Below are 15,448 nucleotides of genomic sequence, written 5' to 3' on the forward strand. Positions count from 1 at the left end.
CTTGGCTGAGGTCCATTATGGATGAAAAGGAGGGGAAGGAGGGAAAAAAAAAGAGAGAAAAAAAAGGCAGATTTGAGTGTGGCACAGAAACCACAGCCTCAAAGACGTCGTACACCGTCTGCTGTCAGTGTTTTCACCCATTAGACCGGCCCGGCACTTGAATGCAAACACTCTCACATGAATACACCGGCCCTCTGAGTGTGTTGTCTCAATTAGAGTTGACACCGCAAGCAAAGGGCTGGGAAGAACAGAGGATGGAAAACTGCAGGTTTTCTTCTGAGGAACCACATGCCAGTCACAGAGCACATTACAAGGAATAAATGTACGAGTTTCATTCCGACTTCAATGCGAAGCGTGCACAATCAAACGATTCCGGGAGCAGAGCTGGAGTAGATGGGTTCACACCGAGTTCATCTGAGTGCAGAGAAGGTTCAGGCAGAGAGGTAGAAGGTGCTCTGAAATTTTGACCTGACTTCTGGGGAAAACTGGCTGAAGCAAAAGTTGCATTCGATCACTGTCAGGCTCTCAAATCAGTCAGGGTTTGCTCGTCTTTTGCCGGATAAATCCATGTTCACTGTCCATTTATCTGTCCTTTATTCCTCCTAATCAAGAAATAGTGAATATTCCAACTAAAGTCCTTGACTGAGTTTGTTCAGTTAGTCCAAAATCAAAACATATTCAATTAACAATGATATGAAATGAAGAAATGTGGCAATTCTTTCAGAAGCTCAAACCTGAAAATGTTCAATGAACCTAATGAATGAATTGCTTCAGCACCGGTCAGCAAGAAAAGCCCAAGAACTGCCTAAAAGACACTTAAAAGAAAGAATGACAAAACCTGTTGTGTAATTGTTCCCGTGCAAACATTCCCCCCTCTGTGTTAATGGAGCATCTACAATGCTCCTGCTCTATTTTCTCTAAAAAATAGAAAAATGTGCAAAACAAGCACCCGAGTGTTAAATATAAACTTTAGCGAAAGTCAAACGGGGGGGGGGTTAAAGCCGACTCAGCATTCAGTCGACAATGAGGAGGTGGGCAGCGATCGGCACACACACTAGCAGACACATTGAGAGAGCTGTCGCCTCTTCGTCACCCCCCTCCTTTAAGCACTGCACGCCACCTCTCGCTGACCCCGGCGGCCAGAGTTCAGCCTGCTCAGCTGCGGTGGCCGGCAACAGCTCCACTCCACTCCACTCCGCCTCACAACAAAGTGCTCCCACTCAGCCGCTGACCCCAGAGACAAGTCAGAAAACACCGACCGTGTTGCCAAAACAGCTGAAAAAGTACAAGAAAACAACTCAAACGGGAGTCTCGGGAACTCCTCCCCGAGGCTCGGTCACAGTACCTGGCAGACTTCGTAGAGTAGTTTATACTGCTCCTCAGGCTTCTGCAGGGTACAGAGGCTGCATCCCATGGTGGAGGAGATCACACCATCCAGGCTCTCCCTCCAGCCACCCAGGCAGGAGGAAAAGAAGCAGCAGATATCTTCTTCTCTCTGAACTGACTCCCTCTGTCCGCTCGGTGTCTTTTTTTTTTTTTCTCCCCCCCTGACTTGGGCTGACAGGATTGACTTCCCCCCAGCTTGTGGCTGTATCTCTCTGCGCTCAGCCTCGTCTCTCCCTCACACACTCCCCCCTCTCCCTCCTCACATGCTCCCTCCCCTCTCCGGTGCTCTCTCTCTCAGAGCTCACAGAGGGCTGGGTGCCAGAGCCCGGCTATATACACCCCCTCATGTTTATTAAGCAGGCGCTCATTGATTATTCATGAGTTTGGGGGTGGGGGGGGGGGTTCTCTTCGGTGGTTTACCAAAAGCGGCTGACATCGTGCGAGATGAAGTCTTCTTAATTAATAAGCATCATTGGACCCATTGTGCAGCAACAAGCCGAGTGACAGGAAGGCTTTTCATTTCATGACAGGGCTAATATGTTCCTCTCGAGGGGTCCCAGAACCGTGTTTGTTAACGGTTCCACACTTTTAATTTCGAGTCCAAAGTGTGACAAGAAGACACTCATCTGCGACAACGGATTAAGCCTTCCATATCTGTGACTGCCGCATCCAAAGCCGCGCGACGCGGCTCTGTTACAGCGTACCCTTTTCCGTGTCCCAGTTAAATTAGCACTTGGTGACCTCTGCTATACTAATCCAGCAGAAAGAGACACTGAGCATTCTTTCCTCGTTTGTTTCCCTCCAAATACACAAGCGCAGAGGCAGGGAAAACAAACAAACGGGATAAATGTTTATGCTGGCCTTCTCTCCAGTGCAGCTAGACAAACTTTACCCAGTGGAGCATCTAATGCGCAACGTACAGTACAGATCTCGAGGTCCTTCGTGCTGTCGGACAGCCGGGTACATCCGCATAAGCCAGACCTGGCATCTGTCCTGCTGTCCTTGTGCCACCAAAGATAAATGTCCGTTAGGGACAAGGAGGGCAAACAAAAGCTGTTGCTACTTAAGATCCGTTGGTTTGTAGGGTGCAACTAACAATTATGTTCATAAAAATGAGCATAACAAAGTCCAGTAGTCCAAAGTGACATCTTAAAATTGCTTCTTTTGTCCAAACAACAGTCCAAAACTCAAAGACGCTTCATGAACTGTCATAAATGACAATAAAAAGCAGCAAATACTCGCATTAATGAAGCTGGAACAAAGACATGTTTGAGATTGTTGCATGAAAAGTGACTGAAATGATCAACTGGTTTTCAAAACAATTTGACAATAATTGTCTTTTGATCGACTCGTCGAAAACACTTCACATTTCTACAGTCAGATGTGATACAGTTTGCAGAATTTGCCCCCACAATGCATTTGTTCTGTTCCTCCATGGTTCGATCTCATGAAATACGAAGGGACTGCTTCAATTAAGTGCGTGGTGCTAAGCCACATACCTGGCTGGGTTTCACGACAGGAGGGGGATGGTCCTGTGGGAGAAGCCCTGACCGCTGGTGATAGTGGTATTTCCTCCTGCCAGATGTGTCCACTGATCCCTATCTATCAGCGCTTCCACGGCTCCGGCGCTTTTCCAGAGACAGCCGCATTATTAGCGAGGGCTCGAAGGTTTGCAGTCAAATGTCAAGCAAATTCTATGTAAATTTCTTCAAATGCCACCGAAAGAAACAAAACGTGAAGCCCGAAGGTGGAATTAAACTCCAAACCAGGCAAAATGAAAAATGCCCCATGATGTCAAACAATGTTGGTCATATTTCAGAGAAACTGATGGTCCGGTATTCTGGAGCCCACCCAGTAGTTGATATTTGGGGCCGGTGCTGATATTAAAGTGTAAGCAATTCCAAAAAAAAGGATACATCAGCCCACATACACACATTTTTTTTTCCAATAACCCCATAAATGTGACAAACATCTTAAAGAGGCAAACTCTTTTTCCAAAGTCAAATGAGTGCATTAAAACACTGGGAATTTTAATAACTACCAATTATCCTCTTTTTGCATAATAGTGATAATAATCAACCTATTCAGTCATTTGGCATACCGATGTATCACTTGGGCTCTACTATATCCACAGTGTGAGCAGCACTTGTGGCCGACTCATAATTCACAATTTTTTTGCCTTCAACATCATTTTGTTAAATGAACTGCCACACGTAATTTATGTATTGGCAAAAAACACCTCCGCCTCGAGCAAAGTTCTTTTTTTTCTTTTTTTCTTTTTTAAGAATTGTATCAGAATTTTCCATTTCTATTCAGCTTCCCTAATTTCTAATTTACATAAAAATACTTGGATGGGACTACGGCTAATGAGATTTCACTTTTTCCATTTAATCTCTGCGTTTGAATTCTGTCCAAGAGCTATTAACCGAAGGCTGTCTTCGAATAAATTCTCATGTATTTTCCCATAAACTGAACCACACACAATACTGGACAATCTTAAAAGGAAAAAAAAAGAAAGAAAGAAAGAAAGAAAATAAAAAATCCTTGAGGCGGAAGAAGTACTGGCGACACAAAGTTGCCTCGGGCAAACTTTTAAGGTATCTATGTGAACCTAGCAATCATTCATAATTACTGCGGGCTTTGCTTGTCTGGGTGCTGGGCTCAAACTTTCATCCAGTGTAGCATGAAAACTAATTCTACGCTCACATCAGCTGTGCCGTTGTGCCTGGGGCTGGGATCAGTGGAGAGTTTTAGCCGGCGCTCTTGCTTGCCTAATCTTTCTTTCACACTGAGATTATCCCATTCACAAAGTCAAAACGCAGACAGAGCTCCGATATGAACAACCGCACTAAAGGTTATGGCAGCTGTTGCAGGCAAAATATGCGTATTAATGAATAATCGGCGGCAGCGAAACGTGGAGCGGGGAAGTCGGCTGAGGACCTGTTCAACCACAAGCAATCTGCACACTGTCCGTCAATGTGTTCCGAGGTTTAATTTTGCCGGTGCTGATTAAATTTCTTGCCCTCGTCGGTGACAAAACCTCTCTTCTCTGTCCCTGCGGTGTGGTTTGATCCACGGGCTCTCGCACACTTCAGCTTTTATTCATTACTGGTCTTGACGGTGACACGGTGTCAGAGGTTCCTCTCTCAGCGGGAGCGAGACCAAACGATAATAACGTTGTGCGGTTTGTTATAACAAACATCAACATTTGGCATCGTTTCTTGTAGAGGGGAGACTAGAGGTTACCACATCTCCCTCCAATTAGCAATGTGCTGCTCGGGTCCTGCGCATTTGATCCATGCTTGGTTGGATCATTCATATTCATAGAGGCTGCCTGGTGTTGTTTCTGCGTCCCACTGGGCCCGGTTTAAGAGTCTTGGCTTTAACTAGAGTCACGTTGGGATCAGGCGCAGCCATCTCCATCCCTGTGTGGTTTATAACCTTCCAACAAGTCGTTTCCCCTGCCTCTGAGCTTTTGATGCTCCTCACATCGCTTTAAAAAAAACAGACAATTTCACCTTGAAAAACATGGCTTCTACAAACAGAGTGTACAAGCTGCAGTTAATGGCTTAATGCATATTATTTGTCTTATTAAATGAACACAAGAATTGCTTGCTTTTCCAAACAAACACTCCAAATATATTAAATACACAATGGCATAAAATACAGATGCATATCACAACATTTAAAGCAACATTATGTAGAAATGGCAATTTGTGCCAATTGGTGCCCCCTACAGATCCTAAGTGCAACACCACTGCTGTAAATACAAACCCCGGGTTTGTAACAGATTGTCAGATGTAATGCAGGTGCTGACTACCAACCGGAGTCCTTACATCACAACAATGTTATGTTCTGAAAACTTTTATGTTGCTCTGTGATCCTACCATCTCACTGAAGTTTCATCGTGTGGAAACAAGTGATAGCACTGTACCATCAAAATGACTTAGAAGCTGATATTTTAAGGGCAAAAAAGTTACATAATGTCACTTTGAGTAGTTGGAACCGGCAACTGTTGTACATCTATAATTGATAAATGGCTTAAATGACAAAAAGGATTATTTTAAATATGAAGTACAAGTTGGTAGTTAGCGTAGCTTAGATTAAACCAAGGGGAAACAGTTAGCCTGGCTTTGTTCATGAACAGTATCTACACACCAGCATCTTTAACGATCACTAGTTATCATACATCAATCATCATATTCTAACTTACTAATGTAGTTAAGTTACCTCATGTAAATCACATAACTTACATAAAGTACGTATATCCTTAACTCAAGTTATATAAGTAATTTAGTTTTTTTGACCCAAACCGCAATGTTTTCCTAAGCTGAGACTGTATGATGGAGGTCTGGTAAAGAGCTACACTAAACAGAGTTGTCACGCATCATACAAATATAGCAGTCTGTGTGTTCCAATGTACATTTTACCCAGGGCTAGTAACAGTGCAGTGTGACTCATACAGCCCTGGGCTCAGGTTAACCCTGGGTTAACATTTTGCGTGCTAAGATATTCCAGGGTCAACTCTTGTCCCAGGGCTGAGAACATGCAGTGTGAAAAGCCCTTATGCAATCATTACAGTCTTTGTTCTTGGTGTCTCCCAAACCCCAGCTTAACTTCTGAATATTGAATGCAACAAAATGGAGAGAGACGGTGGATTGTTGAAATGCACTCCCAGGTCGTCAAACACTGACGCTTTAGATCGGTGTCTGACCCCAGCTGCCAGCCCCAAACATACATATGACAACAAAGCTGACTCACTGCCTTTAGTCTACACGATGGCCTCACTGCAGAGCCACTGATATTAAGGTAACCTGACCTCCACATTTCAGCCTGCTGCGTGGCAAACTGCCAAGCCATTTATCTCTCCATCGTGGGAAGCCCGATCTCAGTGATCAGAGCGACCTTAGCGAGGGTGCGGAGGCAAAGTCTGCAGAAGGGTGACAACGTGGCAACATGTGAAGAAACAGGACACTGATGGCTGATGGTGATAACACAAGGAAAAAGTATGATGTCCGCGTCCTCTCGCACGACTCTAATGCACTGTCCAGACGGCAGGATGAGGGGAGGAGGGATTGGAGGAGGGGTGGAAGATGAGAAACGATAGAGTGACGGGGAAAAGTAAATTGGCTACATATTGAAAAACCATGAGGAGAACGTCGTGGTGTGGCTTGTTTCTTGTATAAAGTGTCATTGTTCTGCATCAGCAGCGGCCGAATGAACGTCACTTTCTGTCAGCTTACTTGAGGTTGGTTGAAAAAACGAGGACTTTCCACTGTCCTCAACCGCTCTCACTTTTGTTGGGTGAAACCACAAATGCTGAATAACATAAACAGGAGGATGCTGAAATTTTCCTTTTTGCCCAACGTGACGGAATGGACCGTCTGAAGTGGAACGCTGCTCAGACGAAGTGCAGAGCTTTCTATAAAGTGTTTATAAAGTTGCAACTGATGGAACTAATGTTGTTTTTCGTTCACTTTTTAATAGAGTCTGCAGTATAAACAGAAGCAAGGAAATAAGAACCACGGGTTTCACACTCGCAAAATAAGCCAGCAGCAGCGGTTTATGAGTCATGTAATTCTAAATGCTGAGGGAGCCCTGTGGAGTGTTCTCGTAAACACAGTTTTTGTTTACATCCAGCGTTTATCATTGAGGACTAACAAATGTGTGTGTTGAACATCCAAGGAGAGTTAAATACATTTTTCTTCCTTATGAAACAGAACTCTGCAACTCCTTTGTTCGCCGTCGTTCCGTTATTTACTTGCGAGAAGTCTCCCCTTGTTGAATTCCCTGCACTTGTTGAACATATTTATCGGCCTAAAAATGGGATATTTATATAATTGGCTCTTGAACAATAAGGAAATTGCAGCCAACAGACACAGCCAAAGTTACAAATTCAAATCGCTTTCATTGACTAAACAAGAGCAACGTGAACACAGTCAAGTACAGTGGCTGGCACCTTTAGAGTCGACCTGATTTGATATTTCCAAAATCCATATCGAGAAACCCTCGGTTTTGAAGTATTCAGAGGTTCAAAAGTTTTTAGTTTTTTTTTTCACACTATATATGGTGATTGTCAGTATGTTTAGCCTGATAAAGCTGATAAAACTTACATCACTTGGACCACTGCAGACGTGCCAAGTATAATTTTGTTTAAGGTTGTCAAAAATGGCATTTAATCAGGGGGCCCTAATTAAATCCACTGATTTAACTCATTAAGATTACTTGTATGATGGGAAATTAAGGATCCAGCATATTTTTGGAGCTTGACCCACACTGGAGATCACAAGTCAATAAAAGTTGACCTGTTCTGCTTCGATTTTGATCGGCCAGTTTTTAGTTTTCACACTTCATGCAAGTGTGAAATCCCTAGGAGGCTCCTGTCACTGAGGAGCAAGCAAAAATTAGTAAAAAGCCAAAACAAGTGTTGTGGTGGTGCAGAATAAAACCAGTCAAACCCAACATATTAACGCAACCATTTCAGAATTATAAGAAAGTTGTAATCGGCTAAGTTCTTTCTAAAAGTTTTCTCTCCGGCAACAGTCAACAGGTTCAGTCCACCATAGACAGAGATCTGAAGTTGATTTTGGACACAGCTCAGTCTCCTCTGAGCCCTTATATCAGCCCTCCGATCTGCAGAGGATATGAAAGGAGGGCTACAATGCTGCCGTGCTAATGGAGATACCAGATGAGCCAACAGGAGCGGCGTGAGGGAGTGAGAGCTAACACAAGGGATGTTAAAAGAAGGTGTGAATACGACACACACACGCGCAGGAGACAGAGACTCACACACAGAACCCACAAAGGAGGGAAGAGGGGGCAGAAACAGAAACTAAACGTGTGGAGGAGTTTAATGAGTCTCCAGTTCCTCTCAACTGTACCGCTGGGGCCTGGGCGCACGAGAGGCGGTGTGTATGTGGATGCAAGCAAGTGTGTGTGTGTGTGTGTGTGTGTCTGTGGGCGCGTGTGTGTATCCACCTCTGAAACACTGGGCTGTGCATAATTTATCAGACAGCTGTCAGCTTTGTACTCCTATTTACTCTGCGAGCCAGATCCTGTGCCAACAGGGAGCCCGGCCAGCAGGAATGACAGCCACCGAAACAGTTTAATTGGAGACTCAAACAACTAATAATGCCATTACTATCACTTCAGTGTAATTACTTAAGTATGAAGGGATGTTAACAAGACTGGCATGCAAAAATGCTCTGGTAATACCCTTTTCATGCTTGAATCCTGATTCACGACACCGTTTTTTTTTTTTTTTGCGATTGAGATTTTTTGGCTTTTTTTGTGTGAACCGAACATGTAAATCTGCAAACTGGTTTCCTCTTTCCAAGCTCCTCGAGGCTGTTTTCCTATTATCATCAACCTGACAGTAAAATGCACATGATTTTGCTCTGGGCTGAATGAAATCATCTCCATTTTTTTGGAGCTCGGAAAGAACAGCTTCGGGCGTTTGTTGTGGTGCGGTCACCGAGGTGTTGTACACAAGCGTCACTGCACAAAAGCAATTATCAGTTTTTTTTTGTTTTTTTTGTGTGTGTGCTCATCAGAGTGGAACCTCTCTCCCTGCGCCAACTTTTTGGGAACATCTCCCACTTCTCAAAAAAGAAGAAAAATCTGCCCGGTTCTTCAAATGAACACAATCATCACCCACAAAGGACTATGTAATCAGCTTTCTGGCTTTTAAAAAGAGCCAGTAATGGTTCCAAGTGGGTGCAGGCACGGGCAGGATGAGCTTTAGTGGAAATTAATTGGGGTTGGTGGAGAGAGAAACGTGCTTGGAGTGACTCTCTTGGCCTGGTCTTTGGCTAACTGTGCTACAACCCACCCACCACCCATGAGAGACCTGTACTTAGCTCCATTATAAAGCTAGCCTAACCTTTGCTACTATAAAAACGTCTCCACTACCGTGTGATGGCGAGGTATAATGAAATACTATTTACAGCTAATTATCCAAATGCCACGACATTCCTGCAGAAGGTAACTCATGGTGCTTGTCAACACGGTTATTAGGCGGGATATTAAAAGGAGTTCATATTTCATCCCCCCCCCTCTCTCTCCGGCACTGAGAGCAGGCCTCGATGATGTGACTCCCCCTCTGAGGCTCTCTGTAGGGTGCTGCCAACCCTGGAGTCCACACAGAGCTCCTGTCACCGACTAATTCCCAGAGCCTTCATCACTCCTGGCTGCTCCAGTGTGTTGGCAGCCAAAGTCACCAACGAAGGCCTCCAGCTAGGAGAGTGAGGAAGCGTGAGTGGACACACTGCAGGAACAGTGGGCAGAGGTTTCGGACTGGTGTTCGACAATCAAACCAGCACTTTGTTTGAAGCATACGGAGCCCCTGATGTTTCACCTCAGTGTACTTTCCATAACTGGGACCACCCTTTGATATATTTCTTTTATGTTTTACAAACCAGGCCACTTTGGAATTTAGACAGTGCATCAAATCACTGTGTAGGTGTTCGCCCTGCTGTGATTAGGTTTCCGGTGTACAAGCCTTAACCAGTTTGATTTCATGCCAAACGACTGAACCCGCATTTGTAATGTCAGGTGGAGAGAGAACTAGCATCATGTGGCTAGTTAGCAGGAGCCTGGAGATAGCCAATTAGCTCAGCTCCACAGGTGGTGCGGTGCTTTTGTCTTGTTATGAAAGCCCAAAACTTGAGAGTTGTACACCCGGTGCCAGTATACTTCTTAGACTGCAGTCCACAAGACAGAACCCTGATCAGTGGTGCGCCATTTTTGTAGTCAACAGTACGCAGCCTCGTTTTCATCCACTGCTCCTGTTTTCCCGCATTACGTTGTGAATTCAAACCAACGCTTCTGGTCTCTGTTTCAAATTAAAAGCACTCTAGCGCTTCAGTGGACAGAAACCCATAATTTCTTAACACGGCTTTTATTGTGAAACATTATCAGGAACTGACTTGAAAGCTTCACGCTACTCTGCTACTTGAAATGTCACTTCTGCCATCTTTTCTCCAGTGTGACTCAGTTGTGGTCTTATCTTATTTAATATCTAAATGTTTAACTTAAGAGCAAGACAAGTTGAGTTGAATTGTAGTTGTGAGAAATGAAATCATGAAGTGTTGCAGTTGCCCTGATGGACTGTAGTGCTGCTACACTCTCATACATGGGCTCTCAGTATGTTCCTCTAGGAGTGACTGGCTTCTGGTGCAACGTCTTGTTATTAAAATGTGGTATATTTAAAAATCGACTCAACTCTAGCTATGATCTTTTTACATGTATTAAATCTTTTACTGTACATGGACAAATTAATCACGTTGTATACACTGAATTCTTCCACTGAGTGAAAAAAGCCACTCGTACAGTGCACATTTAAATCTAGCTGCTTCTACTTCCCCCTGAATTACATCTTCTCCCCATGCAACACCTTTGCCTCATCGATGGCCGTTGACAGCACTGCTTGCACTGGAGAAGGAACCTGGAACTTTTTAACAACTCCTGAGCAGGGCTGACATTTAGAGTTCCTACGTTTTCAAGTCAGGAAATTACTGGAAATGGAAATAATAACAGACCTGTTGAAAATGTCCACACATTACGGTAGAATTGGTTTCTTGAAAAGACGGAATATGTCAACCTGGTTGAGTGAAAGGTCCTGAAGAGTGAGTTATAGCCAAAGGTCCGTGTTCAGCACTCAGTCTCATTACATTACAGCGCTTTTCCAAATGAAACACTCTGACTGAGAGCGGAGGTCATTGAAAGGTAAGTGACTGACATGTTGGTTGACATCACTCAAATGGATAAACCGGTTTAACGACACAAAGTCAGCTGGGATAAATAAGACCTGCCTGGAGGTGGAAATGTAAATTTTTTTCACATTTTTAGCTCACCAAGAAAATGTTATGAAATTGCTACCAATGATAACTGGATGTCTTGACCGGTCAGTAAATCTCTTTGCTACATGACTCTGGTTCATTAGTCACACCGACGCAGTGACCTAAGAGGCATTATGGGCAGTACGGACCGATTCACAGCCTCCCTGTTGTTTCAGCCAGTGCTTTCAAAGGCAGATGTCCACTCCTTGTCAAATGGGTCAGGCTCCAGCGGCTGCCAGATGACACTTATTCTAAACATCACTTTGACTGATAGTTTCCACTTCAGAGATGGAGGTAATTGACCAGATGTAGGAGCTTTGAGCCATCTTACAATTCTTCATGTTCCGTTGGCAGGGAAATATGGTTCTGGCCATTTTATTTCTGGGCTTTGTAATATTATATTATTAAGATTTTGTTTCCCAATCAATGAAAAAAGGTAAATCCAGATATTGGAAGCTTCCAACTTTAATATAATAGATGGTGACATTATGCTTCAGATGAACACTGTCTCTTTCACTACTCCAGGATTTTTAAGAGGTGTGAAATGACAAGCTGTACACCGGATATCATCATTAACCGAGGAATCCCACAGGGTACCTGAGACAATCTTGTTTGATGATGAAGGCTGACCTTTTGGATTACACAAACTGCAAAATTCATTTTCTCTGTCCCTGGCACTTTGAAAGTTAAAATGTCTTTGAGCAGCACACTGAGCACAGATATGGTGAATTCATCTTATCTGTCACTGCTCGCTATCCTTTATCCGATCCGTACAGCCTTGGGGGTTGGGGGCTTTTAAAGATTACGTATTGCAAGTTGGCATTGTTCTGATTGGAAAAAAAAGCTCAAACTGGTTTAAGAATGAGAGGGTATATTTGAATCAAGTAGTAGTTTGATTGTTGCATTATGCAAACAGTCATCAGTAGTCTGTAATGAATTGGATTCCACCATTAATTTCGACTCGGATGCTTCCCCTGACACATCTGCTCATGACAATACAAATTAGGTTTGTCCAAACTAAATTCAATTATCAACTCCCAGGAAATTCAAGTGTGTGCAATGGCCCCATTCTTCACCACTGATCCAATGGCGACCCAGAACAGTGGGGCTTTTAACAGAGGAAATGCTAATGCCATTAGCCAGAATGGAAAATTAATTTGTGACATATGTCAATTTCTGTACAGAACCTGTGCAAAGTGGTTGTTAGAGTGCAAAGAGAAGCATTTAGTGTGCTAATGTGTTATTTAGCAAGTGTCGTAATGCTACGCAAAGCATGACAACAGCTGTGGAGTAAATCTGAGGTATAAATCTCAGTTGTTCATGTTGTTGGTTTCCTGTTAATTTTCCAGGTAGTCGGTGGTATCATTGCCATTATCAAACTTCTGAGTGGATCATAATATAGACATTTATAGCATGTGCATCTTTCCAAATAAAATACATTATTTGCTGCAATTATGTTGACACATGTCTGCCATCACAACAACAGAATACCAATGTCAATATGAGGCTCTTGTTGAAAACATTTCATTCCCAATCCAGCCGGTGGGCTCGGCGCACTTCACATCGAGCTGGGAACTGGAAAGTGGCCCCATAGTGCAGGTTTCTCCTTTGATGCTCGGAGCATCATTAACCCGAATATAATTTCTTGAGCACCGTTTCCACGAACACATCATCAGAAGGAGTGTGTTTGATTGAAAATAACAAGAACTGCGAATTCAGCCTCCCATTCAATTCCAAATGGAACAGGAGAAAAACGGAGGCATGCTTTTAAGGAAGCCGAGCCTGTAATTTCCATCTCATACCAACTTCATTTGCGCTGAAGCACCCCTGCAAATGCTGCCTTTACGGAGCACAATGCTCTGGTGATGCTAAGAGGACCCAGTCCATTAAGAGAGGCAGAAGAAAGAACCATCTTGTCTATCTCAAGAGCAGCACAGGAGCAAGGGGAAAGAGATACTAACAAACAGCAGACAGAGGGGAATGGTGGACGGAGGGAGCAGGGACCGGAGAAAGGAGGGAGAAAAGGTAATGATAAAGAGAAGGCTGTGGTTTAATGAGGAGACAGTGATTTTTAGGAGCGAGCGGGGGGGGTGGTTTGATCTTTGACCTCTCAGATCCCTCGGTGCATGTGACAGGCCTGAGTTCAGACAGCGGATTAAGGTAATCAAGGGTAGTAATGAGAGCAGGGTACACATTCATGAGCCCGGACACCCTCTGAAAGCAACAATTATGCACCTAGCCCCCCACCTCCTTCTCCTGAGTGTCTGTACCTAGACATCATCTTTGCCTGTGGTGGCGGTTTACTTCGTGACAGAAGGGGGCCACTGCAGACAGATATAGATGAGTGAAATACTGCCCAAGGATAACCCCATCCCCCAATTAATGGAATACCTAGCCTTTGTTCCACTTTACAAGGACACGCGTCTTTTAACTGGTACAGGCGACACTTCAGTCCAACAGGATTTGACAGGTTTGACTTAATGGAAAGTGGATATTCAAGAAACAAGAACGACCTGGTTGCGTGGGGTGAAGCTATGATGTTGTGCTGAAATGAAAAATCATTAACTGCAGCTCAATAGGCTGTTAGGGTTAGGGTTAACAGTTTTGATAACAAATTGATCACATGTGTGATTCTAAATCTATCTATCTATCTATCTATCTATCTATCTATCTATCTATCTATCTATCTATCTATCTATCTATCTATCTATCTATCTATCTATCTATCGATATAGATGCATATCTAGAGGACCCAGTCCATTAATATATATCTTTTTTTTTTACACACACACACACACACACACACACACACACACACACACACACACACACACACACACAAAAACAACTGTATTGAAGTTACTATGATTTGCGTTTGGTGATATTACTTACAATATTACTTAATGATTGATTATCGAAACAGTTGCTGATTAGTTTCCTATTGATTCTTAAATAACTGGCAATCTAAAGTTAATGTCCATCACCTCATTTAGCATCGCTCACATCCAAAGGCTGGAGACTGATGTTAAATCCATTCCGTATGTTTTTTTCTCCAAAAAGGTCTCATGTCTCATGTTTCCATTTTGGACAACTGGCATGGCCAAATCACAAGCTTGGAATGCCTAAACTGCCAATAGACAACTCTGTCTTGAAAATAATGTCTTGGGAAAATGAAATTCTCATTGGGAATCCGGTAAGGCTGGCACCTGCCTCCTTTTTTATCCGCTTTTACATCTCCATTGAAGATGGCAAGTGAACAAACTCATGTTTTTTTCTTTCGTTCTGGTACTGGTAAAACGGAAGGGGATCCACTTGTCTTTACGCGACTGGGACAAACAATATACTGCTTGGACATTAAGTGAATGTGCACCATGAGTTTAGCTGAAGAAGGTTAAGATTTTTCTCTCTTAACCCTCTTCAGCCAAATTCATGGTGGAAAATAAAAAGCAGACAAAGTGTGGAGCAAAACATGTTCGACAGTAACTGAGCTTTTTCGCTCTGGAAAAACATCGACCCAGTGACCCAAACATTTTTTGACGCTTGGACCCATGTCTTTAGTTTGGTGGAGTTTGTGATTGGGGATTCTACGAATAAGAAAACAGTACAAAGAAATAAAGTACTTCAAATAATCCAACATAACCAGCAACATTACAAAGAGAGAGCAGCTGGACTTTATAGCCCCTTTTGAAGCTCTTGCACTCAGTACAGTAGCATGAAGAAGAGGCACAACGGCCTTTCTGTGTCCCAGCAGACACCCTGACAAGGCCAAGAGTGAGGAGGCACCTTAAAAGGCTACGCTCTGTCTGCTGCAGACTGGCGGAACATGACTTCATTTTGAGGTCGGCACAATCACTTCAATCGCTTCAAAAATCCTGGCTCGGGTCTTAACACCTATAAAAGGGGACATTTAAGTCTTCATAATGAGGATGCCACATGCCGATATCATCTTTCACAGGCTCCATTTTACGGGCGCTCCCGTCGGATGGAGTCACGTTCACTGGTGCACATCCCTGCCTTTTTTTAATCACATGTTTTCAATTACTCCGTGAGCGCACAGAACCCAACTTGTGCCGTAATTCAATAAGGACACAAAGGGGCAGGTCAAGCGGGTGGGACAGTCGGGCATTGTCCCGGGACAGCTGAGTGACAGGGGACCTCAGAGCACACAGCGGTTACTTTGTACCTGTCAGTCAAACTGTGACACGGACAACCTGCTGGGGGGA

General features: G+C 43.6%; 1 protein-coding gene across 5 annotated transcripts in view; it reads right to left on the minus strand.

Moving 5' to 3' along the window:
* The window catches only part of pdzrn3b (PDZ domain containing RING finger 3b), a 102,342-nt gene that overhangs the window by 19,577 nt on the left and 67,317 nt on the right, over positions 1-15,448 (minus strand). Inside the window, exon 1 of one of the 5 annotated variants that reach the window (XM_037102062.1) lies at positions 1,346-1,526. The exons of the other annotated variants lie outside the window; for them this stretch is intronic. Within the exon in view, the coding sequence (XP_036957957.1) occupies positions 1,346-1,414 (69 nt within the window). The 5' untranslated portion in view covers positions 1,415-1,526. Of the gene's footprint in view, positions 1-1,345; positions 1,527-15,448 lie in introns of those variants that run through there. 5 annotated transcript variants of the gene reach the window in all.

This window comes from Acanthopagrus latus, chromosome 6 (genome assembly GCF_904848185.1).
Source record: "Acanthopagrus latus isolate v.2019 chromosome 6, fAcaLat1.1, whole genome shotgun sequence".
Lineage (NCBI taxonomy): Eukaryota > Metazoa > Chordata > Actinopteri > Spariformes > Sparidae > Acanthopagrus > Acanthopagrus latus.